The 26,965-nt window shown below is 48.8% G+C and overlaps 1 protein-coding gene across 2 annotated transcripts in view; it reads right to left on the reverse strand.

The window, feature by feature from the left end:
- Positions 1–26,965, reverse strand: part of LOC119977581 (phospholipid scramblase 2-like) — a 111,675-nt gene that overhangs the window by 50,093 nt on the left and 34,617 nt on the right. Inside the window, exons 2-3 of one of the 2 annotated variants that reach the window (XM_038818681.1) lie at positions 12,090–12,143; positions 9,832–9,951 (exon numbers count right to left, since the gene is read on the reverse strand). In XM_038818681.1, the coding sequence (XP_038674609.1) occupies positions 9,832–9,951; positions 12,090–12,102 (133 nt within the window). In that variant the 5' untranslated portion in view covers positions 12,103–12,143. The remainder of the gene's footprint in view (positions 1–9,831; positions 9,952–12,089; positions 12,144–26,965) is intronic. The other variant, XM_038818682.1, reaches the window with a different exon arrangement.

Consider the following 26,965-nt stretch of genomic DNA (forward strand, 5'->3'; position numbering starts at 1 on the left):
CTCCTTTGGCCTACACTCCTGGGCCTCTGGCAGGTGTAAAGCCACCATTAGTCACTGCTCCCACTGTCGCTAGCAACTGCAAGTGGCTACTGGTCGCTGGCCAGCCGCTCTCAGCAGATGGGATGTCCGCTGCCTGGGACTTCAGTCATTGTTTAAAACAGAGTGCCTGAAGAGCACCTAGTTCTGCCGAGCCTCCCCTGCGTAAGTGCCCAGATCCCCACTGGTCTCCAACTGCGGTCTGGGCCCCCATCAATCTCAAACTCCAACCCACACAGATTCCAATTTATGTTGACTAGCGTACTATTCTCATACTCCCTTCTTTGCCAGTTTGATTTTCCTCTTCCCCTCTCCTCTCAAGGTACTGTTTTTGACCTAGATCGCACTTGAAGAATTAAACTGACATACATGAAACATCCTCAATTTATTTCACCATAACCTCTATCTCTCTCATCATCCAAGGCTTCACGTTACCTTTGATGTACCGAGTCTGTACTGGAAACGTCGCTTCTTTAAAGATCACCTACCATTCCATTACAGTCCCCAATTCAATTTCACCCTGACTATATTCCTTCTCATTACATTGAAATTAGCCACATTCCAACTCAGAAATGCTATATTAGATTGCTCCTACCTCTTCTCCATTGCTAATCTAAATCTTACAATACGATAATCACGTAAATCTCTATTTATCCCTGGTGCACTCTCTCCAAGACCAATATGTCCTTCCTAAGGTGTAGTGCTCACCATTTCCCTCAGTACTCCAGGTGTGGGCTAATCAGGATTTTGTTTTACAGTTCTAACCTCTCATTCTCAATCTCCAGATATAAAGGCCAGCATTCCTTTCACTTTTCAAATCAATTTCTGTGCCTCTGTGATATTTTAACTTTTTGTACCTGGATCTCCAAAGCAAGTGTATTGAAGTAAGTTGCAGATCAGCAATGGTCTCAGTGAATGGCAGAATAGACCCAAGGGGCTCCAGTTCACATGTCCCTATGATTCTAGGTTAGTACCCCACAGTATTCTCCACTTCTTCTAGCTTATAGAAAGTGCCTTGTTCTTTGTTCAAACTATAGAACATAGAACAGTGCAGCACAGAACAGGCCCTTCGGCCCTCAATGTTGTGCCGAGCCATGATCACCATACTCAAACCCACGTATCCACCCTATACCCATAACCCAACAACCCCCCCCCCCCCCCCCCCTTAACCTTACTTTTATTAGGACACTACGGGCAATTTAGCATGGCCAATCCACCTAACCCGCACATCCTTGGACTGTGGGAGGAAACCGGAGCACCCGGAGGAAACCCACGTACACAGGGGGAGGACGTGCAGACTCCACACAGACAGTGACCCAGCCGGGAAAGTGCCTTGTTCTTTGTTCAAACTATCAATATCTATTGAAATGTTATGCTTCTAACTATGTTGCTTAGAATGCAACCTATTTTGTGCCAGCAGTAAACCTGGAGATGTGGCTTTGTATTGCATCAACTGAGTCATTAATAAATGTAATGAACAGTTGATATCTCAATGCAGAGCCTTGTGGGACACCACAAGTACTTGGCCATTTTCTCTGGTCTCTGTCTCCTTCCATTCCATCAATTTTCTAATCAAGTCGATGATTTGCCTTCCATTCCACAAGTTTCATCTTTAGCTGCAATCTCTATTGATGACCTTTATCAAATACTTTTGGGTATCCATAGAAATAGCATCTATGGGCTACTGCCCACTACATTGGTCACTTCTTCAAAAAAACAATTACTCAGGTTAGTCAGGTGTGATCTACCCTTTACAAATTCATGCTGACTCTCTCTGATCAGCTGATTTTAAGATATCCAGTCACACTATTCTTAATTGCAGACAATATTAGGCTAACAGGTCTACAATTCCCCAGATTCCCTTATTCACCTTTCTTTAATATTGGATTGACACGGGTAATTTTTCAAACTGGAGAAATGGTTCCCATTTTTGAAAGATCATAATTAGGGCATCTTCAATTTTCTCACCTACTTTCTTTAAAATCCTGGGATACAAATTATCTTGCTCCTGAGGGTCTGACACTTCTGAGCGCCATTATTTTCTTCATTTTTATTACTTTGGTGAGTACCTGTCCCTGATTCAATATCGGCTTCCTTGTATCGTGTGGCATGTTGACCTCTGTAGTAAACTGATGCAAGGTTAATCAATATTAATCTAATCAGTCTTCAAGAGGCCCACATTGCTCTTGACTGTAATATTCCCTAATATAATTGCAAATTTTTTTCTGTTGATTTTGAGATCCCTTATAAGGTTCTCTTTTATACTTTATATTTATTATCTGTTTTGTTATTCTTTGCCTTTTTTCTATTCGCCAGGATCTGGCTATTTTCACGTTTTTTGAATGCTTTTCTCTTACTTCTTCAATCATACATGGCTGTCATTTTTGTCAGGTTGAGCTCTTGCCCCAATAAGGGTATAAACTGGTTCTCAATCACATTAAAGTCAACATTTCTCACTGATCGCATGTATTAGCCATTAACAGATTTGTCCAGTTTGCTCTGGGCAGTCTGTGTCTCATTCCAAGTCAGCCTTAACTATATTTAGAATCCTAGTAGCTGTTTCACATGTCCTCATTCAAACACTTTATTGAACTTGATCGTATTATGATTACAAGAGAAATGTTCATGTACCATTCGGCTATTAACTAAATCTCTCTCATTATGTATTACTACATCTAATATGATGGAGCCTTGTTGGTTCCAGGTCATATTTCTACAGAAATTTAATCTGGTTGCACTCGAAGATTCTACGTGAAAGTTAAAATCCATCATTAAAGCCTATCCTGCATTTGCTATGTGCTTGTCTAATCTCTGCATTTGTTTCATCTACTACTGCGCTGCTATGACCAGTGAACCTATTCATAACTTCCAGGACAGCCTCGAAATCCTTTCCTGTTTTGTAATTCTACCCATACATCTCTCTGCCTGGGCGAAATTCTCCGCGGACCGACGTGACGCCCATTTCCGGCGGGGAAAAGCGGTGCGGATGACTCCGGCGTCCGGGCCTTCTTTTAAGCCGGTAATTTCCGTTCCCGAAAGGGCCAGCAGCGGACTGACGCGATACGCGTCAGTTTCACCCGCTGCGGAAGTGGCGAGTCCCGGCGTTTGTGTGGTGGGGAGAGAGAGACCCGGCGTTGTTGGGGGTGGGGGGGGGGGGGGGGGAGGAAGAGAGACCCGGCGTTGTTTGGGGGGTGGGGGGGGGAGGAAGAGGGACCCGGCGTTGTTGTTGGGGGGTGGGGGGGGGGGAGGAAGAGAGACCCGGCGTTGTTTTGGGGGGGGGGGGGGGGGGGAGGAAGAGAGACCCGGCGTTGTTTGTGGGGGGGAGGAAGAGAGACCCCGGCGTTGTTTGTGGGGGGGAGGAAGAGAGACCCGGCGTTGTTTTGGGGGGGGGGGGGGGGGGGGAGTGAGGAAGAGAGAGACCCAGCGTTTGGGGGAGGGGGGGGGAAGAGAGACCCGGCGTTGTTTGGGGGTGGGGGGGAGGAAGAGAGACCCGGCATTGTTTGGGGGGGGGGGGGGGGGTGGGGGGGTGGGGGGGGGGTGAGGAATGAGAGAACCCGGCGTTGTTTTTGGGGGGGGGGGGGGGAGGAAGAGAGACCCGGCGTTTGGGGGGGGGGGGGGGGGAAGAGAGACCCGGCGTTGGGGGGGGGGGGGGGGGAGGAGGAGGAAGAGAGACCCCGGCATTGGGGGGGGGAGGGGGGAGGAGGGAGGAGGAGAGACCCGGCGTTGGGGGGAGGGAGAGGGGGAGAGGGAGGGGAGGGAGGGAGGGGGGCGGTTGCGGCGTTGAGTTGAGAGGAGAGGGGAGAAGGGGGTACCTGCGTTGAGAGGAGAGGAGAGGGGGGGGAGGGGGTTACGGCATTGAGTTGAGAGGAGAGGGGAGAAGGGGGTTACCTGCGTTGAGAGGAGAGGGGGGGGGAGGGGGTTGTGGCGTTGAGTTGAGAGGAGAGGAGAGGGGGGGGTTTACCTGCGTTGAGAGGAGGAGGGGGGGGGGTTACAGCTGTTGAGAGAGGGGCGGGGGGCGGCGTTTGGAGCCGGGGGTAGTGGTAGTGAGGGGGGGTTGGGTAGGGGGGCAAGCGGGGTGCAGAGGGGGGGGCGATGGCTATGGCCGGGGGCCAACGCACCGTCGCCCCCTCTGCACGCCGCTGCCCCCTACCCCAACCCCCCAACCCACCCTACCACCTCCAAGGCCCCCTACCCCCCCTCACCACCCCCTACCCCTCACCACCCCTACCCCCTACCCCCTCACCACCCCTCCCCCCTCCAATGCCCCTACCCCCCTCCCCCCCCCTACCCCCTCCCCTACCCCCCTCCCCACCACCCCTACCCCCCTCCCCCCACCCCCCTCCCCAACCCCCCTCCAACGCCGTCCCCATCTCTCTCAACGCCGGTACCCCCCCCTCTCAACGCCGCACCCACCCCCCACTAACGCCGCACCCACCCCCCACTAACGCCGCACCCCCCCCCCACTAACGGAGGAAGGAAGGGGGGGAGGAGGAGGAAGGAAGGGGGGAGGAGGAAGGAAGGGGGAGGAGGGAGGAAGGAAGAGGGAGGAGGGAGGAAGGAAGGGGGAAGGAGGAGGAAGGAAGGGGGAAGGAGGGAGGAAGGAAGGGGGGGAGGAGGAAGGAAGGGGGGGAGGAGGAAGGAAGGAAGGGTGGAGGAGGAGAGGGGGGGGGGGTGTGTGTACCGGCCTTCAGAGGGAGGGGGGGGGGGGGTGTGTGGGTACCGGCCTTCAGAGGGAGGGGGGTGTGGGTACCGGCCTTCAGAGGGAGGGGGGGGGGGGGGTCGGTGGGTACCGGCGTTGAGGGGGGGGGGGGGTGTGTACCGGCGTTGAGAGGGTGGCGGGTTGCGGCGTTGAGGGTGGGGGGTTGCGGCGATGAGGGGGGAGGGTTGCGGCGTTGAGGGTGGGGGGCTGCAGCGTTGCGAGAGATGGGGGGTGGCGTTGGAGGGGTGTAGGGGTGGTGAGGGGGTAGGGCGTTGGAGGGAGGTAGGGGTGGTGAGGGGGGTGGTTGGGGTAGGGGGCAGCGGCGTACAGGGGGGGGGCGACGGTGCATTGGCCCCGGGCATCCGTCGCCCTCCCCTCTCTGCACGCCGGTGCCCCCAACCCCCCCACCACCCCTACCCACTCCAACGCCCCTATCCCCCCACCGCACCTACCCCCCTCCCCACCACCCCTACCCCCCTCCTCACCACCCCATACCCCCCTCCAACGCCGCAACCCCCCCCCCCCGCCGCTCTCGCAACCCCCCACCGCTCTCGCAACCCCCCCCGCTCTCGCAACCCCCCCCCCCCGCTCTCGCAACCCCCCCCCCCCGCTCTCGCAACCCCCCCCCCCCCCCGCTCTCGCAAACCCCCCCCCGCTCTCGCAAACCCCCCCCACCCCACTCGCCCTCGGACACTGAACGGCGTCAACCATCATCAATGGTTGACGCCATTTTAAAGCTACTCTGTTTTTCGCCGACGTGACCCATGGGTCACGTCGGCGGGACTTCGGCCCATCCGGGCCGGAGATTTGGCGAAAGAAAAATATAATGAAATCCCGCCGGCGCCAGCTGTTTTCAGAGGCTGCCGGCGGGATTTGCACAACGCCGGTTTTTGGCCGGTCGGAGAATAAAAAACCCGGCGGGAGCGGGATTAACGCCGCTGCCGGCCGATTCTCCGACCCTGCGTGGGGTCGGACAATTTCGCCCCCTGTTTCACACTCATCTTATCAATGAAGTCTTATCAATTAAGTGATATTATAATTAATAATTAAGGTCACTCCTCCCCCTCTCTCATTCTCTCCAGCTTTCCTTTAGACCTTATTACCCAACATATTGAGTTTCCAGTCCTGACTGTCTTGCAGCCAAGTCTCAGCAATGGCAATTACCATTCGTTCAACATGTTGCTTACATTCTATGCATTTGTATAACAAATACTTAACTGGGACAAATATCCTAACCTGTTCCTGCGCACTAACACTTTACTCACACGTTGCTTGTTTCTCTGTCCTGATTTGATTACTTTCCATATGTTAGTTTCCTTCAGTACCTAAAGTAATTTCTGACTCATGCCACTCTCTTCCCTTTCATTGTTTTCAAACAATAGTCAACACTATTTTTAAGTCCCACTCTCCTACGTACTAACTTAAAACTTTACCGAGGCTTATGTGTCAATTAATTCTGATCTAGGAAGTTTAATCTTCCTCTTCAGCTGTCTCCATCCTAATTTTGTAGGAAAAATGAACGGTTTGACGATAAAGGAATTATCAGAAATCAGCAAAGTTGCTTTTAGCAATGTTAACTAGCCCAAACCAAACATACAATTTTCTAACCCAGGACATGGATATCTGTAAAGTCTACTCGAGATGAGAAAGGGCATTTGCTATGACAAATGAGGGAAAATGAGTCACCAGTAGTAAAATAAACTCTTGTTCCCATGAACATTGGAATTCTAGAACTCCTAAATGTCACATGTGTCACGATAGGGAGATATTAGGAACTTGGGTCCAGAAATGGGAACCAAGATGTAACAGGCAATTTAGGGGTTAAAAAGACTACTTGCAGCAGAGTTAGGGGGATACACCCACAGCCTGGGTTACACCTTGTCCCATTCAGACTTGACCTTGTTAGTGGGAATACACAGGATGCCTCGGTTCAGCCAGGATGATCCACTCAATGTCCATCGTCATTCGGGACAACCTTTTATGACCAGCCATTATCCAATCAGAGGCCGATGACCTATTTGTCAAGGGAAGGTTAGTTGCATCCGAATGGCACAGCTCTGTTATTTTGTATAAACTGGAGTGGCAATCAGCCAAGATAACAATAAGTTATTCAAGTCTAGCTGCCTCAGCGGAGAACCTTTGTTTGAGAGGGGGGGGCAGATCTTATAGAGAGAGAGACAGAGAGAGACAGAGAGAGACAGAGAGAGACAGAGAGAGACAGAGAGAGACAGAGCGAGACAGAGAGAGAATGAGAGAGAGAATGAGAGAGAGAGTGAGAGAGTGAGTGAGAGAGTGAGTGAGAGAGTGAGTGAGTGAGTGAGTGAGAGAGTGAGAGAGAGAAAGAGAGAGAGAAAGAGAGAGATGCTTTTCTGAAAGGTGACAGGAGAGGGGCGCGATTCACCGCAATGGCCGACGCCGGCGTGAAACCCGGAGTATTTCACGACGGCGTCGGAGGCCGCTCCTCGCCCCCTATTCTCCCCCCCCCTGGGAGGGCTAGGAGCGGCGTTGCAGGAAACTCGGCCGCCGGGCCTTGACGCTTGCGCCAAGGCGGCGCGCCAGGAATGATGCGGCGGCAGCGGCGCCTAAGTGACGTCAGCCACGCATGCGCAGGTTGGCCGGCTCCAACCCGCGCATATAGAACATAGAACAGTACAGCACAGGCCCTTCGGCCCTCAATGTTGTGCCGAGCCATGATCACCCTACTCAAACCCACGTATCCACCCTATACCCGTAACCCAACAACCCCCCCTTAACCTTACTTTTATTAGCACACTACGGGCAATTTAGCATGGCCAATCCACCTAACCCGCACATCTTTGGACTGTGGGAGGAAACCGGAGCACCCGGAGGAAACCCACGCACACAGGGGGAGGACGTAAAGACTCCACACAGACAGTGACCCAGCCGGGAATCGAACCTGGGACCCTGGAGCTGTGAAGCATTTATGCTAACCACCATGCTACCCTGCTGCCCCTATATGTGCCCCTGCAACCATATGCGGTTGCCGTCTTCCCCTCCGCTGCCCCGCAAGACGTGGTAGCTTGATCTTGCGGGGCGGCGGAGGGGAAAGAGTGCGTCTCTTAGAAACGCCGGCCCGACAATCAGTGGGCCAGTCCCCTCCTCAGCACGCCCGAGGTGCTCGATCCCCTCTCCGCCCCTCACAGGCCCCACACTTACTGTCGCGCGCTGTTCACGCCGGCAGCGACCAGGTGTGGTTGCTGCCAGCGTGAACCAGTCAGGAACGTCAGGCCGCTCGGCCCATTCGGGCCGGAGAATCGTGGGTTCGGGCCGGAGAACCGGGGGGATCGCGGTTCTCCCACCCGGCCTGGGGAGCGGAGAATCGCGCCCGAGAGGACTTTGGGAAATTGACTGAGAAGGTAATGAAATTGGCCACCGAGTCAGGCTTTGGAAAGTGTTCAGAATGAATATCCCCGCCAGAAGAAAAATTGTTTCGCAAATGCAAATACTGCCTTTGTTGGCCTGTGAAAGTGGCATGAGAACTGCATGTGCACGTACATGCAGTCTCATGGGAACTAGTGTGTTACGGTTAAGAAACTTCATGTAATCGGTTTGAGCTGAAGTAAAAAAGTTTAAATATTGTTTTCAAGAAAAGTTTGTTTATAAAATAACCAAGCCCTGATTCTTACATTATCACTCCTGGAACAAATCGATCTTTCTGTACCACATTAAAACTTAAAAAAATTATGGTCGTGGTTCAGTCTCTTAGCCACTGTTGAGATTGGATATAATGAGTTAAGCCTGATAATGCTGCCAAAACAGACTGTAGAATGGCAAAATGTGACAAGGGAAGGCATATTACTTGTATTGGATAAATTGTTAAGATGTTTATAATGTTACATTTCAATACTATTGTAGGAAAATTACTACAGGAATAAGTTTTCATTTTTGGGGAGCGATGTCACAAATGCAAGGTTTTATATGATTATGTTTTAAACTGTCTCATTAATTCAAGAGAAAATGGGGTAATGAACAGCATCATATGACCTGCTATACATTCTGCTCGATGACAAACTGGTGGCTTGGTTAACACGAGGACTGGGTGACCAAATCAAATGCTACTGAATGCACCCACAGGTTTAACACTTGAACAAAAAAAACAGAAGCAAATGTTTTTTTTGCTATTGCAGACTTGCTGTCTCAAAGACTTTGAACGGGGAGATGGAAGGAGGTACGGAAGCAGTACCCATTGTGAGCAACAGGGAAAAAGCTATTCTCTGCTCACCACTGAACAAGTGAGCTTTGCTGCTGGAAGTCACTTTGGAAATTCTCAGAAGATTGAGAAAATCAGTTTTCAAGGGTCACTGGATGTTACAACTTGTCCAAATGAAGAGAAGTGAACCAATTAGAAGCTGGAAGAGACTTTAGGTTATTTCCTTCCAAGCCTGCAATTCTCTGATTGAACCAATATAGTTATTCCGAGATAACTAAAGTAGCTTATTAAAATGTTTCTGTTGCAAACAAAAGAATAGGGCGCGATTCTCGCCCCCCCCCCCCCCCCCCCCCCCCCCCCGCCGGGTGGAAGAATAGCGGAAGGGCCTCCCGACATTTTTCACGCCCTCCTGCTATTCTCCCCCCCCCCCCCCCCCCCCCCCCCCCCACGCCCGACCCACACCACGAATCGCCGCTCGCCGTTTTTTTACGGTGAGCGGCCATTCTCCGAGGCCGATGGGCCGAGCGGCCGGGCCTTCGCGCCCGTTTCAACACGACAGCAAACACACCTGCTTGCTGCCATTGTGAAACGGGCGCCAGATGCCCGTTTGGGGCATCAGTGCCCACCGATCGCGGGCCGTGCGTCCGTAACGGATGCACTCTTTTCCCTCCGCCGCCCCGCGAGATCAAGCCGCGACGTCTTGCGGGGCGGCTGAGGGAAAAGACGCCAACTGCGCATGTCCCCCGCCTGGGGGGGGAGAATCGGCCCCGGAAGTGGGCGTGAAGGCTGCCGTGGGTCACGGCCTGTCACGGCCTGTCCCACGGCAGCCTTTACGATTCTCCGCATTTGCGGAGAATCTCGCCCATAGGCTTTTGTGTTGCAAACCATTTAATCTGAGTCGCACAAATTCAGAAAAATTCGTTACCAGCATAGCCAGCAGGAGGAACACCATACGGATTCAGAGGCGGCGGATATGGATCTGGCACATGCTGGATTGGAGGATATGTAGGTGCATTGTTTCCATAAGCAGGGTACGAATAAGGACCTGGGGGGAAAAAAAAGGGCTTGACATTTTAAAAATGAAAGCTATTGAATACATGTCAAATTTTAAATCTGTATTCACACGACACAATCATTTAATGATTTTTACAGGCTGAAGTAACTATAAAGGATAAATATATTACAAACGTGTTAGAATATTTGTATCTTGCAAGTGCAGGGGTGGACTAATCTTTCCTACCATGCTCAGAGGAACAGTATCACTCCTCCTGGTCACATAAGGAATTTCTTTTAAAAAGTGTTTTTAGGGGCGACACAGTGGCGCAGTGGTTAGCACTGCTGTCTCAAGTCGCCGTGGACCCGGGTTCGATCCCAGCGCCGAGTCGCTGCCGTGTGGAGTTTGCACATTCTCCCGGTGAGTGCGTAGATCTCACCCCCACAACCCAAAGATGTGCAGGGTTGGTGGATTGGCCACGCTAAATTGCCCATGGGAAAAAAAAAATGAATTGGGTACTATAAATTTATAAAAAAAGAAGAAAAAAGTGTTTAAAAAAAAAAGCTCATCTGAATGCATCTCTGCTATGCCTTGATTATCTTCCCATTATTGTTACTTGGTTAGAAAGCCACAAGAGGCTTCCCTATCCATCGGAGCTTCACTCTCCGTGTTTTCAATTAATCTCCCATAAAGGTACTATTACTGACAATACTCCCATGCCATGATCACACATTCAAATTATAGCTGCATCTTGTGAACACACACAAAGCATGGCATTTGGCTCAAAACTACTTTTAGCATCTTCTCATTAAAATGTGTACGCTAAATGAAACAAAGTTTATATTTATAATTTACTGGTTCCTCCTCTCTAATTTCTGCTTCTCAATCTGTCCTTATAAATTACAGCTTTTCTTTTTTGCTATTTCTGTTCGACACCAAACTGGGGTTTGGTGTTCAGGAGCCTTAGACTGTGTGGATACACTTCAGTAAACTGTGGAATGTTTACACACTGATTTTGTGAAAAGATGCAAGAATTTAATTTCTCCTCTCGCCACACAAAACCGTATGTCCATTTGTTCCATGTGCTGATGGGTTTTCATAGGGAAATCATCCATACCAACTTCTGGATTGGTCCTCAATATAGTATATATAGATACTCTAAATTTATACATTAAAAAAATACACACTGGGCACAATTTTTTTAAAGAGTTTTGGGCGCATTTAGCAGGGTGTTTCCTATAGTGCCAAGAACGAACCCGCTATCAAACAGGACTCTAATGGCCTTGACAAGGAACACCCCTCTGAGGCCACACTTACCTTCATTTCCCGCACCGATGAGTTCAGCTCGACAGTGCAGGAAGAGACCGGAGCATCATTTTTAAATGCTGCCCCAATCTCCCCGATCTCTGGACCTCCCACCACAGCCTCCAGACCACCCCCCCAATGCCCAATTGTAACTGCCAGGGGGCCCTCGGGCTCCACCCCATAAAGGCAGGACACACTCGGGCCCAATCCACACAGTGCCAACCTGGCACCTGGGCACCTTGTCACTGCAAGTCTGATACCCTGGCAGTGCCCCCAGTACTGTCACGGTGCCTGGGTGTCAGTGCCAGGGTACCATCTTGTACAGTGCCCAACCACCTGGGGGCTTCCGATGGCCTGCGAGAGCACCCCAACCCCACCCGGGTGCCGTTATGCCTGGTCCATGTTGTGTGGACCGACCAGTACTAAATGGCGCCACAGTCTCAGGTATTCAATCCCGGGCCCTGGAGACTCTGGCGCAGAAATATTTAACGGAGCCTAACTGCTCACTTGAATATGCAAATCTGGATCCCGCCCAGCAAGGGCGAGATCCAGATCGTGAGGCAACCCGAGCGTCACAAATCTCACGAAGGCCTCTCGCAAGATTTAATGGCCTCGTTGAATCACCAAGTCGGATGCGACGAGGCCATTCAATCGGGCAGTATGATAGCTTTCTACCAGTCCTGTTTCTCCAGGATCCATGCGACTTACTTATTGCCATGGCTGACTCAGCACTTTTTTTTTTTTTAAATCTACTCAGGTGAGAAGCATTTCAAAATAAGGAATTTTTGTGCCTAATGATTATTAATTCCATGTTTCTTTCCAATAATTATATTTTAGACCCACTCCTTTAGTACATACTTTGCACAAATATAAGCTATACTCACCGTGAGCAGCCATAAAACAGTCTCCTTTTGTCTCTTAGTAGGATTGTAAAGTATCTACGAAGAAGGACAGAATAAGAATAAGAATGACAAGCTAGAATTTGATTAATTAAACTAAAAAAAAATTTCTGTTACTCTCACCCTAATTAAGAATTGGTGGGATCTTTTGGTCCCACCCCTATCAGTGGGGGTTCCTGTTTTATGTATTCCCTGCCACCAGGAAACTTGTGGAGGGGGTTCGTTGTCAGTGGAAATGGAAGATCCTGCCGGCAAGAATGGCCGGAAAAGTCTGCATCCCCCCCTTCCCCCCTCCGCAAACCCCTGCCTAGCATCTGTCGCCTGCATCTCCACGATCAAGGTGCTTCATCCCATGGTAGTAGCCACAGCCTCACCAGTAGCAATGCTGAACACAACAACTGCCTGTTTCAGATTGGCGAGTAGTTCTCGGTAGTCAAAACTTCACCACATGGTAATGATTCTAGGGGAAAGTACACCGCTGGCCTTGCAACTGTCTCATTGGCGTGTGGTTTGGCTGGCCTTCTGAAAAAGAGGAAGCACAGATTTGCTAGTTGGCAGGCAAGGGGGGGCGATTCCCCAAAATGGAGCCCAAAATGGCCATGCCAACCTGCGCATGCGCGGGGGACTTCATTAGCACGCCAGCCCCGACCCAACATGGGGTCGGTGTTCAGGGGCCGGCCGCGCCAGGGAGTAACCCCACATTGGGGGGGGGGTGGGAAAAAAGAGGCCGGCCCGCCAATCGGTGGGCCCCGATCGCGGGCCAGACCCCATCGGAGGCCGCCCCCACCCCCCAGGTGAAGGAACCACACACAGGCTCCAACCGTTCCCGCCGGCAGCACCCAGGGGTGAATGGCGCCGGCGGGACTCTGTCGTATTGGCGCGGCCGCTCGGCTCATCCGGGCCGGAGAATCGGCGGCCCCGCCGATTCCAGCAGCCCGCAGCCAACGCCGTGCCAAACGTGCCAGCGCAAATTCCGCCAATTCTCCGCACCTCGGAGAATCGCGCACCGGCATCGGGGCACGGTTGCGGCAGTTCTCCAGTCCGGCGTGGGGCTCGGAGAATCGCCCCCAAGATCTCCGATGGCTTTTCTGCTGAGTGAGAGAAGATAGAATGAGGAGCGTGAGAGTGAAAAAATGTCATAATGAAGGAAGGGTGCTAGTAAAACTTGCCAACCTAGGCTTATATACCTTAAACTGGGATTTGGAAATTCTGAACTATAAAAGAGTAGGAGGAGGTCATTTGGCCTTTCGAGTCTGTTCCACCATTCAAAGTGCCTTTAACATACTTTGCTGCCTGTTCCCATTAATCTTTGTAAACCAAAATATGTCTAACTCAGTCCTGAATGACTCTTAAATGCCTGCTGAAATGGCACAGGAAGCCATTCAGTTACAAAGTCTACAAAAGCAAATGAAACTGGAAGAATCATCCAGAATTGACCAAGGTACCAGAAACAATAAAAGCAAACGCAGTCCCATCAACCCTGCAAAATCCTCCTTCCTAACATCTCAGGGCTTGTGCCAAAATGGGGAGAGTTGTCCCACTGACTACTCAAGCAACAGCCATCATACTCACAATCATACCTTACAGTCAATGGCATGTCACTACATTGGTGGCGCACAATGGCATATATTCGGGAGAGAGTTGCCTTGGGAGTTCTCAACATTGACTCTGGACCCCATGAAGTCTCATAGCTGAGGGCAGGATAGTGGAAGGAAACCTAGGTCTATATATATTTATCTCGTCCTTCAGAACTCATTAACAAAGTATGGGAACTTGAATGGATATAGGTTTTTGAATTTTGTGCACATCTTTTGAATGTTAATTGGCAAGAAAAATTAGTTAGCTCACTAAATGGTCTGCATATGGTTTATAAAATGCTTGTGATTTTCCAAATTAAAAACTTGGATTATAGTGTTGAAGAGTGTTCAAAATTTAAAAACTCCCATTATTTTAGATGCTATTATGTGGATAGGCTGATGGTAAATTATCTCATTACTCTGAAACTTTACTCCGAAACAGCCAGTTTAGTCTTAGTGCTTTTTTCCCCCCAATCTTCAATTTTGATGTCTCGTATATCAATGGATGATGGGGAGGGGCGGGAAATGAAAACTGTTTTTAAAGCCTGCCTTCAGTCAGTTCAATGACAACAGTTCATGAAATGAGCCCTAGCTGACAGGAATTCAGAGAACACTATGCTAGTTTAATGTTTACACTTAAAAAGTAGGTTTTGGTAGTTTAATTATATCAGAAATAATGACCGGGATTCTCAGTTTCTGTTGGGGCACTTTATGTTCTGCTATTCAGGACATGCAAATGGGCCAGCACTCTGCTGGCATGAATTGAAAGCAATTCCCGGCCTAGCGGACGTTGTAACCGCTGGATCCGGAATTAGCGCTCAAGAGCCTCACAGCTGTTTTTAAGCGCTTCATTTACCACACACCCATTGCAACCACAAAGCTGGCTCACAGAAGACTTTCCCCCAATTTTGGGAGTCTGAGCTTGACTCATTGCTCGATGCCAATGAGGAGAGGAGGGAAACCTTCTTTCCCAGTGTGGGCCGCAGACCCAAGCTCGTCCTCTTGAGCAGCACTTGGGGGTGGGAGAGGCAGTCAGTGCTGCCAGCCTCATCAGGAGGAGATAGTTTGTGATCCTGAGGGGCGGGGGTCACTGGTGAGACCTCTGCCCCAAGGGGGCCTGAGGCACTCTCAATTACGACACGAAAGTTAGGTCAGTAATCAAAGGCTTTAATAAGCAGTGAACAATGGCAGCCTCCATGAGAAGTGTGCTCGCAAAATGGAGTCTCATCTTAAGTACTGTTTCCCAGGGGGCGTAGCCAGAGGCGGAGTCCCCCAGGGTTCCAAGCCTCTTAAAGGGGCAATGTATTCCGATCATCACAAGCCTCTTAAAGGGGCAAGGTATTCCGATCATCACAGGGCCCCAAGGGGAGGGCATAGACCATGTCATGCAACATGGTCTATGAATCAAAGCCGTCCAGCAGAGGATTTTTAAATTAAATTCTCACTGACAGCTTTAAACTGAATGTTTAAAGAGAAGGGTATTTTTAAAACTTCAGATCCCGACACTTGAGACTTTCTCCACCCTTCATGAAGACATATATACTCTTCCAATTCAGGCCTCCAACACAACTGGCTAATGATCTCGCAACAGCCAAAACAGGCAGCGAGATTCTCCATTGGCGGGATCCTTGCCCTGCCGGCAGCGCACCCACGCCCCTGCGTTTCCTGATGGCATGGGGTGGCCCACAATGGGAAACCCCATTGGCCAACAGCAGGAACGGAGAATTCCGCTGCCGGTGGGGGCGCACTGTGCCGGAAAAAGTGGTTGGCGGGGTGGAGAATCACTCCCAGGATCTGTTACATTTCAAATGACCCTCAGAGTTCAGGTTTCCATCCTGTGTGAATCACTCCCTGCCCTCTCCCCCACTGTCAAAAGATTGAATGTCAGAAATGGGGGCAGACCTCTGCATCCAATCCACCATTTTTAAAGGAAGTCTTCCCGAATCGGCTAAATAAAAAAGCCCTTCTTTTTCATCATAGGTGGATTTAGAAAATAAAAATCAGAAATAAGATGGCTAACCTAAAATTTTTGTAGATCCTGACATTTTACAGGTTAATAATACAAGAATTACTGATAATGAGAAACCATTTAGAAGGTTGAATTTAGCTCCGAGAGAAAAAAGATTGGAGTTAGAAAGTCCACATTGGGACAATAAATGGTTTACTTTCTCGGACTGATCCAACAGGGAGCCTTCAGTCAACGGTATCCAAGTCTTAATAATTAAACCATTATAGCAGAGCAATTGCAAATAAGTAAAAAACATCAAGTCTCAACCTGCTTTTAAATTAGAAGAACATGTTGGAAAGAACATTTCCAAATGGAAAAAAAGTGTGATGTCAAAGCTTTTTTTTTTCTAAATCTCCTAAAATGCAAAAGGAGATTTACTCACCAAAATCCTGAAATGATTTTTCCACCAGGGAACGGGCAAGCAACCTGAACTCAGGGTTTTCCTTCTCAATATTATGATGAGGCTTGTGCCTCATAACCTGGTCGAAATTCTCCGACCCCCAGCAGGGTCGGAGAATCGCCTGGGGCCGCCGAAATTCCCGCCCCCGCCGTGGCAGAGGTTCTCCGCCACCCGGGAAGTGGCGGTGGCAGGAATCACGCCACTCCGATCGGCGAGGCCCCTGCGGCGATTCTCCGGCGCGGATGGAAGTCCTGCCGCTGGGAGGCCTCTCCCACCGCCGAGGTTTGAACCACCTCTGGTGGCGGTGGTATCGGCGCCGCGACCGGGCCCCCGGGGTCCTGGGAGGGGCGATCGGACCCCGGGGGGGTGCCCCCACGGTGGCCAGGCCCGCGATCTGGGTCCCCCACTCAGACTCCGGGCCAGTGCCCTGGGTGCACTCTTTCTCTTCCGCGGCCGCCACGGCGGAAGAAGAGAAATCTACATCACGCATGCGCCAGCGGTGACGTCAGCGGCCAGCGCCGGCGCATGCGCCAACCGGCGAAAGCCTTTCGGCCAGCCCCGCTGCCGGGCGGTGGGCCTGAAAGGCCGCTGGTTTTTTGCGCCAGTCTTCTGGTGCCAACCGCTCCGGCGAAGGGCTAGCCCCCAAAGGGGCGGAGAATTCCCCACCTTTGGGGAGGCCCGACCCCGGAGTGGTTGGCGCCACTCCCCTACGCCGGGACCCCCCGTCACGCCGGGTAGGGGAGAATCCCGCCCCCTATCTGGCAGATTTAACGGTGACCGGAAAGGTTCCCAGGCCCTAGGAAACCCAGCTGCTAGGAGGAAGATATGAACGGCTTTGTGCCTTTATAGAGGATTGAGTATGTGTCAGGAATTTACCAGCCTCACCACGCCTGACTTAGTTATGTGATGAGGCCAATGAATCACGCAAGGGACCTCTCACGAGATTCAACTGATATCACGATCTGGACCATCTTCGCCCTCACTGTGCGGGATCTAGAGCAGCCCTATTTAAATATGTTTGCGCCATATTCTCCCGGCACCCGGAAACTAGACGGCCTCCCCAGCAAGGCCTCAACCAGGCACCATTTATACTGGTCCACACAAATGTGGACCAGACATAACGGCACCTGGGGAAGGAGGGGTGGGGGTCTCCCAGGCCATTGGAGACCCCAGGGGTGTTGGGAACAGGGCAGGGTGGCACCATGACACGGTCAGTCTGGCACCTTGTCACTGCCACTCAGGCATTTCCAGAGTGCCTGGGTGGCACTGCCAGGCTGGCAGGGCTACTTCCAGGGTGCCAGCCTGCAGTGCCAAGATGCCCAGGTGTCAGGTTGCCCATGTCAGGGATTGGGCTCGGGGTGTTTCTCTACTCTCCTGTTAAATCGGGCCCAGGATCACTGAATTTATTCTCACTATGTTATTATGGGCCAGGATTTTGAGAACACCAAAGTGTATCATGGAGTTCACTTGACCCACAACTTTTAATAGATTGTGGTTATGGGGAGCACAAGGGCCCACTTTACAGGTGTGATGCAATAGAGAACTAAAGATATTTTTAAACAAAAACAATTTTTATTCTAGGAATCCATTTAACATTTTATAAACCCACAGTAAACATCTTACCAACTACCAACACTGATAACCCCCAAAAAGATACAGCACTCTATAGGTAACCCTTAATAATTTTCAAAAAACCCTATTTTAAAAAAAAACAAAGACAGTAGGTTTGCATTCCTTACAGAAACAGGTACTACTTTGATCATCAAGTGATCAGGAGACATTCTTTAGATTGCAGAGAAAAAGATCAATACACATCCTGGCCTACTTGGAAACACATAATCCGGAAACCAAAAATTGTCAACAACAACCTGCCATGGAAGGCTGAGCCTCCTCGAGCACTGCTGTTTTTTCATGTTGAGGAAGCTGAATCTCTGGCTGTGCACCTTGCCTAGTGGGTATCACGTCCTTGGAGCGGGAGCTCCGGGTCCGCCCACTCTGTCCTGTGAAACAGCATGCGGCTGCAGAGAAGGAAGCTACACCGCTCCTCATATTCTTCAGCAAATAAAAAGGATTAAAACTGCATATCATCTCACATCTTCCAGGGAACACCAACAACAGGGGTGATCAAATAAAAATCCAAGGTATATGAAATGGCTTCCAAAATGTTAGAAAGCATCCTTTAAGCAATGAAATCCCACTCTCCAAACAAATGCTGGGAGCACTAGCCTTCCCCCTCGGCAAGCAACAAGACATACTTCTGGGGCACAATCTGATGAGGACCACACTGCTGCTGATGTACATCAGCTGGTGCCAGGAATGCCCAGGTGAGACCCCTGTCAGAGCTCTACTGGATCCGAGGACCCAGCTGAGACCCAGTCAGATGCCGAGCCTCTGGAACAGGTTTACCTGCAGCTGATGCAGGTGATAGGGTGTGGCCATGAGATTCAGAGGGGGAGGGTGCGGCTGTGAGATTCAGAGGGGGATGTCAGTGACACTCTGGTGGGTCCATAGTCAATTGTAGGAGTATCAGAGGCTACTGACAAAGGGGATGGTGCTGAAAATGCATGGCACTGAGGCCAACATTGTTAGGGTGGCGACTGCAGTGGAGATCTTGGTGCACGATGTCGGCAGTGTGAGTGGAGGTACATAGAACATAGAACAGTACAGCACAGAACAGGCCCTTCGGCCCTCGATGTTGTGCCGAGCAATGATCACCTTACTTAAACCCACGTAACCCGTTTACCCATAACCCAACAATCCCCCCATTAACCTTACACTACGGGCAATTTAGCATGGCCAATCCACCTAACCCGCACATCTTTGGACTGTGGGAGGAAACCGGAGCACCCGGAGGAAACCCACGCACACACGGGGAGGACGTGCAGACTCCACACAGACAGTGACCCAGCCGGGAATCGAACCTGGGACCCTGGAGCTGTGAAGCATTGATGCTAACCACCATGCTACCATGAGGCCCCCTGGGTCCCAAGGCAGGACTCAGGTGCTGACGGCCATGGCTGAGCACCTTAACAGCATGTCCCAGTTGCTGGGGGATGTCACCCAATACCAGGTGGACCTCGATGAGGCACTGCAGAGCATGTCCCAGTCTTAGGTGAGCATAGCTGAGGCACTGCAGAGTCATAGATGTTTATAGCATGGAAATAGGCCCTTCGGCCCAGCTTGTCCATGCCGCCCAGTTTCTATCACTAAGCTAGGCCCACTTGCCCGCATTTGACCCATATCCCTCTATGCCCATGTAACTGTCTGTTTTTTTAAAGAAAACAATTGCAACCGCCTCTACCACTGCTTCTGGCAGCCCTTTCCAGATGCTCATCACCCTCTGTGAAGAAATTTCACCTCTGGTCTCTTTGTATTTCTCCCCTCTCACCTTAAACCTATGCCCCCCAGTTTTAGACTCCTCACGAAGCTACAGCTCACATGTCCCCGCTTGAGCCCTGGAATGAACAGAAGGCATAGATGTTCAGGGTTGCGGTGACCTTCATGGCCACGAGGAGTGGTATCCTCCTCCTCCTCTTCCACTTGGTGACAGGTCCGCAAAGGTATGGGACAGGTGCCGCACCATCCCCTTGTGGACAAAGCCTCCTGCGGCACGTGCTGTCGGTCTTCTGGTCGAAAGACCAGCTGCCTGTACTGCTTGAGCCATCGCGGTCCTCCCCCTCTAGGTGTTTCCCTGGCCGGATGTGCGGCCGGATCCTCAGGGCGTGGAGTGGGGCTCTGCAGATGGGCCACCATCTCAAGCCTCTTGTCGATGCTGCTGCCACCACCTCCTCCAGCGTCTGGCTGCTTGTTCTATCAGCAGCACCACTAGGGCAAGTTCCACAAGGTCCAAGATATCGTCCAGCCCTTCTAATATCTACAAGGAATTGGAGAGGGCGAGACTGACAATCAGCGATGTCTTCCACCCCACAACCCTCAGTCCCCCCATTGCTCCACCTCCCTCCCATCCGACACACCCAACCCACACATCCTTAGCCACAGCGGGGGCCCATGCTCACTGGACACCATACTCTGTATCTTGGACAGCTGCTAGTAATGTTACCAGGACCAGGCGCTGTTTCCTCCCCGGTGCACACACCCACCCTCTGGTTGTGAAAATATCCCCTGTGCAGGGGCCCAGACCCTGGGTGTTCGGATGTTGGCCACTACATCCGTGGTGTTGCCTTTTGCAGTGTTCAGGCACGGTAGGCATCACGGTCTGATTGCTAGTCCAATAACTCCCACATGCTACATGGCACGTCTATCCCACAGGGATCCACTTGGGGTGTGTGGAATGCTCACTTACCCATGCTTATCAGTTCCAAATTAGCTATAGCATTCATCTGCGCAGCAAGAGGTCGCCACGGTCAGTGGGAGTTATGGGTGGTCGCCCCCAGAACGGGAACACATGGTCCAGGGGTTAGCATGGCGGACTGCGGACACAACTTCACGTTTTTAAAAAGGAGTCCTTGTCGGCCCCTGCGTGACCATTTACGAGGGTGGCCACCAGATCATGGGAGGTTGTAAATAGGAGGTCGCTCCTATTAATTGTATGGAGATTGGACTTGCGGTGTTTATTGGTTTCTCACAGTGGGATCACCATTTTGTTAATGGGAGACTGGGGCCCGGCACGGTTCCCGATTTTGGCCTCTCCTGCGAAAATAGGCTCGTTGTGCTGTCATGCAACATGCCCATTAAATCGTGGCCCCCATGATTGCTGACATTAACCATCTGGCTGGATAAGCATTATTAATAGAACTTAGGCAAACATGAAACCCTTCCATCCCATTAAAAAATTAAAACAAAAATACAGGAATTACCATTGCTTCCAATACCCAAAGAAGGAAATTCTAAACATAAAAGCAATAAATTGTTTTCTGTTCATTAATTATCTGCAGTAGAAGTGATCTTTATTATCTGGAACTTTACTTTCACCAAAGAATGTGCCCAGGAAACAGTTAGAATTAGGCATCTCACCTTACTGCAAGTAAACCTTTGGGTTTAATTGGTATTGTTCCTGTCTCAGAGGTAGAAAATGCAGCATGCATACCTGCTCCAGCCATTTAACAACAGAGCCCAGAGATTTTATCACAAATTTAGGATCGTCAATGAGGGGGATATCGATATCCAGAATCTGGGTAGCATTATTGCGGATTGTGGGGATGGACAAATTGCTCCACTGTATAGAGCTAGCCACTCCATCATTTAGCATAAAGATGGCCATGAACATGAAAGGAGCATTGGCATCATGGCCTGATAGACTGTGGAGGGAAGAGTGGGGAATACATGAAAACCACCACATCATACTAAGATTATAGGGTGATTTTCCCAAGTGGTCTTACGCACCCAGCTAATGGATTGCATCTGAAATGCCCTTTGATGCGGAAGACTGGGTGGGAAGGTGGAGAGGGTGGAGCTTCAATGCGCTCGCATTTCCAGGGTAATATCATTTGCAAAGGCTGTAAAATGCACAGACCATACCTGTGTGCAGCCAGGAGGTGCATGCCCACACAACACAACACAAGTAGTAACAGTTCAGCAACAGGCATTAAAAGACATAAAAGATGTCTAAAAGGACAACAAATATACTCAATTTTGTGCCCCATTTTATGATCACACACTGTGTTTTCCTGAACAGTAAAATTCTTAATGAAGAGCACGACAACAGATAGTTTCAAAATGTCCCCAGTAGCGGCAAGTTGAAACAGTAGCATACAGTGATTCTCTGATAACTCCAAGGTATATTCATACAGAGACGCTACTCTTGATCTGCAACCTGTGGAAATGCAGAAACATTGACTGCTGCATAAAATGACATTTGATCACAGTATTAATGTGACTTGCATTCTGATGTGAACCTGAATTTTTTTTTTAAATCATTGGCCTACAGGAAATGACAGTGCCACGTTCAAGAGATATACCAGCATTCAAGTGAGGAAAACATGCTCTTCTTTACAAGTCAAATAAATTTAGATTTTCAGCATACAACCCAGGAAAAGTGTTCCTTAAAATTCTAATTATATTGCGTATTAGAACATAATCTAATAAATTCAGTGTCTTTCACCTACCCCTCCCTCAAGATATTCTGTAAATCGTGGTTATGAGTTATTTTCAACAAGACGGAAAGGAAACTTAATGCAAGTCAGTAAACCATCAAGAAGAATTAGCAATATAACTGAAAGTAGGTTATATAATTTGAAGTGCAGAGAATGATTATAAAATTAATGAGTTTCATGCGGGACACAATTAGAAATAACTTAATCCCTGCACAATAATGGATGGGAAATGCAGTTCCAAATAAAAGTTACGTCTGTATTTCGACTCTTTAAACAAATGTATCACTCTTCAAAGCACTGAAAACACATCGGTAAGCAGAGAATCCAATTTCAAAATTGACACCTCTGACAAAGAACATGGTTAAATGTAACCACACCTGATGGCAGACAATATCTTACTCCTGAGAGAAGGTGTCCACCTTCTCAAGTGTCTATGTTACAATGAAAAATCTATTCAGTTGGTGAATAAATATTTCATCTCATTGTATTAATTTAAGAATGCACTCAAGTCATGTACAAAGGTTAAAATATATAAACAGTGTTACTTGGCAAAGTTAAATTTATCGCAAACACTTTTGGAACAGACCATTTAAAGACCTTGATTAGACCCTGCACCACCATCTGCCCCCCCCCCCCCCCCCCCCCCCACCGCTCCCCCCTTCCAATACTTCCAAATTCAAAAGAGTGAAAACCATCCTCAATTAAGTCCTTTAAGCCCCAGGATCATTCTCGTGAACCTGCTGTGCCATAGCCCCTCCAAGACCAATAATGTTGTGCCCAAAATTGAACATGGATAGGGTCTGGCCAAAACTCGTTACAACTGAAGGTTGCTCAATTTTGTATTCCAAACCTCTCGTGAAAGAACCAGGGCCAGCATTCTATTAGCCATTTTGACTATCCGTAGAATTGCTTGGTGCACAAGAAGCCATTGGACCCATCGAGTCTGCACAAACCCTCTGAAAGAACACTCCACAATCCCCGTAACCCCATGATCATGGCCAATCCACATAACCTCCACCCCCTCCTTGGACTATGAGAGGAAACCGGAGCACCCAGAAAAAACTCACGCAGACATGGGGGAGGGACATGCAAACACCACACTGTCACCCAAGGCCACAATCAAACCCAGGTCCCTGATGTTGTGAGGCAGTAGCACTACCCACTGTGCCATTATATGTATACTTGCGCACTAGCATTCAGTGACTTGCATACATGGGTGCCTAAACTCTCTGCGTTACATAAGTTAACAGTGATGATGCTTTTCATGAAGATAACTTTCTAAAGGAAGCAAGAATGAATTACAAAATGAATTAAAATAGACACCACAGAATTGGAATGTAAGATTAGTATTTTACTGAGTATTAATTAATAAGCATCATTGAGACACTAATTAGGCCCTATTTTATACAAATAAATTTAAGATCATGCAACATACAGTTGAGGCAAGTGCAGAAAATTTAACTCAAGACTGATATTTTATCAGCCCTTAAAAGGGCATAAATCTATTAAATAATGCAGTGGCATAGTGATTATGTTATTCGACTAGAATGACCCTGTCACACAAGTTCAAATTCACCACAGCAGCTGAAGAATTTAATTTTAATTAATCACAAGTACCAGTAATGGTGGCCATGAAACTAATGGATTGCCACAAAAGCCCTCTGGGTCACTCTTCCTTCGGGGGGGGGGGGGGGGGGGGGGGGGGCCTTTGATGTGGCCTGGCCCGCAATTGGGCCCACCAATCGGCGGGCCGGCCTCTCTGGCTGGGGGCCTCATTTCCTCCGCACCGGCCCTTGTAGTCCTGCGCCATGTTGCGTCGGGGCCGGCGCGTTGAAGGAAGCCCCTGCGCATGTGCGCGTTGGCCCTGTAGGGGCCAGAATTGCTGATCCTGAGACCGTGTTGACACCGTCGAGAAACCGACGCCGTTTCCGACGGCATCAATACTTGGATTCTGTTCACAGAATCCTGCCCAGGATGCTTTCTATGGTGCATCTGTAAAAATTGGTAAGGGTCATTGTGGACATGCTGAATGTCCTTAGTTTCCTGAGAAAGTTTAGGTGCTGTTGTGCTTTCTTGATCATAGCATCAATGTGGGTGGACCAGGCAGATTGTTGGTGATGTGCACGCCTAGGAATTTGAAGTTGTCAACCATCTCCACCTCGGCACCATTGAAGCAGACAGGGGTGTGTACCTGGACTAGCAAGCCACTAAGTTGTGATCAAGATAGCTCACCACCACCACCACCACCTTCTCAAGGGAAATTAATGCTGGCCTTCCCAGCAATGCCAACATCCTGTGAATAAATATAGGTTTGGGATCATAATACATTTTTTGTAATAATACAATTGTACTGCATTTACTTTCTATTTTTAACCTAAATGATTGATTTTTTTGTTGCTTTAGTGAAGCTATGCACGCAAGTACTATGTGAATTAAAGAGCTGGAGCAAAAAAGGGCATATTATAGATCTTGATTAAAAGTGTGCAGGAGTAGGACGATAACTGCAGAGTATCCTCTGGTTTGAATACTTGCCTTGTGTATAAATGAGCCATTGAAACATTACATTAAACTAACAGGCTGTGAACTAGCAGGCTGTGGTGAAGTACCCAAATCAAAACGATATCCCCAAAAAACTGGATTCATCTTTTTTAATATAATCCTATCTATTATATGGTCCAGTGAACAAGGTGCTCATTTGTACCTTTTTGCAGATAGCAAGAAGCAACACGAGCAACAAACCAAAGACCACATCTACCTCCACCCAACTAAATTGGTCTATTTGGGAGAACTGCCACTGCAATGGTACTGACCAAGACAGGGAAATATACATCCTTAATTTGCTTGGTTATCCCATCCTTCTAATGCACAGGGAAAGAAACGAAACCTCACATCAAATCAACTCCACAGCTTTAGTTATCTGGAAGACGATGTGACCATAAGTCTTTTAAATACATATCTTCACTATAATATTTTGAGGTTTTTTTAAAAAAGACACACCACACAGCCGGAGGTTAGTTCAGTGTAATGTTTCAATGGCTCATTATACACAAGGCAAGTATTCAAACCAGAGGGCACTTAGTTATCATCCTACTCCTGCACACTGTTAATCAAGATGTATAATATGCCCTTTGTTACTCCAACTCTTTAATTAACACAGTACTTGCATACAAGGCAAAGCTTCAATAAAGTTAAACAAAAAGTTAATCATTTCGGCTAAAAATATAAAGTACATGCACTACAATTGGATTTTTTAAAAAATGTGAAATAATCCTAGACCAAACCTCCCAAGTTTTCAGTCAGTTTAAAGTAGACACAGGCTGGAATTTTCCAACTCTTCACACAAGCGGGATCTTCCAGACCCACTGATGTGAACAGGTTTGAATGGCTCTCCAGTCACTCTGCGGGGTGACTGGAAAATTCCGCTTGAAGTTTGAGATTTAAGACATTTGCTCAAGTGAATAAAGTCACAAAATCTGATGGGTTTTGAACAAACAAAAATAAACTTTATTATACAAAATCAGAAACATCAAAACTATTTACACTATTTAGCGTTAAACCTGTCGTCAAACATACCACATTGCACAATGAATGGCATGTGCAAACAAGACAGATTTCATGGTTTTCTCAACAACCCACTCAGCTATCAGTAAACAATGAGTCAACCAATCTCATTTCAACTTCGTCCCTCACCAGATTCCAGTCATCGCCTTTGAAGATCTCACCCTGGATTTCTCTCCACAAGTTGCACCAACTCAGAGACTCTCAATGACAGCCAACCTCAAAAGCGTTTCAATCTTATCTCCCGAGATCCTGATTCCAGAGTAGGCACTGGGCACAAAATCAGCTCTATAGCTGCTCCATGCAAAGTATTATTGCTCCAAAGGGATGCCTTTGCCCCAGTGGCCTGCAACACAGTCACCAACCTCTGCCTTCTTCAATTACCTGAGCCCTCAACTTCCAGTCTGCTAACCAGAGACCTTGGAGGCACTTTTTCTGTTCCGCTTTCTTTTTAATTAACGGAGTGCTCTTCATAGCCTCAAAATAAGGGGAAGTAGATTTAGAACTGAGTTTAGGAGGAACTTCTTCACCCAAAGGGTTGTGAATCTATGGAATTCCTTGCCCAGTGAAGCAGTTGAGGCTCCTTCATTACATGTTTTTAAGGTAAAGATAGATAGTTTTTTGAAGAATAAAGGGATTAAGGGTTATGGTGTTCGGGCCGGAAAGTGGAGCTGAGTCCACAAAAGATCAGCCATGATCTAATTGAATGGCGGAGCAGGCTCGAGGGGCCAGATGGCCTACTCCTGCTCCTAGTTCTTATGTTCTTATGTTCATTTCCAGGTTCCTCTCTGGGATTAGTCTGTTAGGATGTTTCCCTGTCCCCTCCCTGGGAAAATCCTCTGCAAATGGCTCTCCACTCCCAATTTTGTTTTCCCTTTCATGCAGGTGCATTGTTGTCAGGGTGGCCAAGCCCTTACTGCCAGAGAACACCAGAGCAAGCCTGTGCAACCAAACAGGATGCTGTTCACTGCAGGAATCTAAATCCTTAGTCACAAGAACGTAAGATACTGAATTGCTCGTGCACAGCCCATTCCTCAAGTCTGTCAGGAAGAGTTCCTGACCTCTACTCTCAATGAGAAGGCAAGTTATCTTTTGTATCACAAGATTAAAGAGTTTGGCATCTATAGGAGAAAGGCTGTTTGCCATACTCCATTCAGGATTATTTTCTTCATCCTTTCTTTACTTAAATAGTTTTGCAGCAAACACTAAGGAATTATATTTCTCCAATTTAAATTCTAGCTGGACTGGAGATGAGGTGGGGAAAT

The sequence above is a fragment of the Scyliorhinus canicula genome, chromosome 14, assembly GCF_902713615.1.
Source record: "Scyliorhinus canicula chromosome 14, sScyCan1.1, whole genome shotgun sequence".
Classification (NCBI taxonomy): Eukaryota; Metazoa; Chordata; class Chondrichthyes; order Carcharhiniformes; family Scyliorhinidae; genus Scyliorhinus; species Scyliorhinus canicula.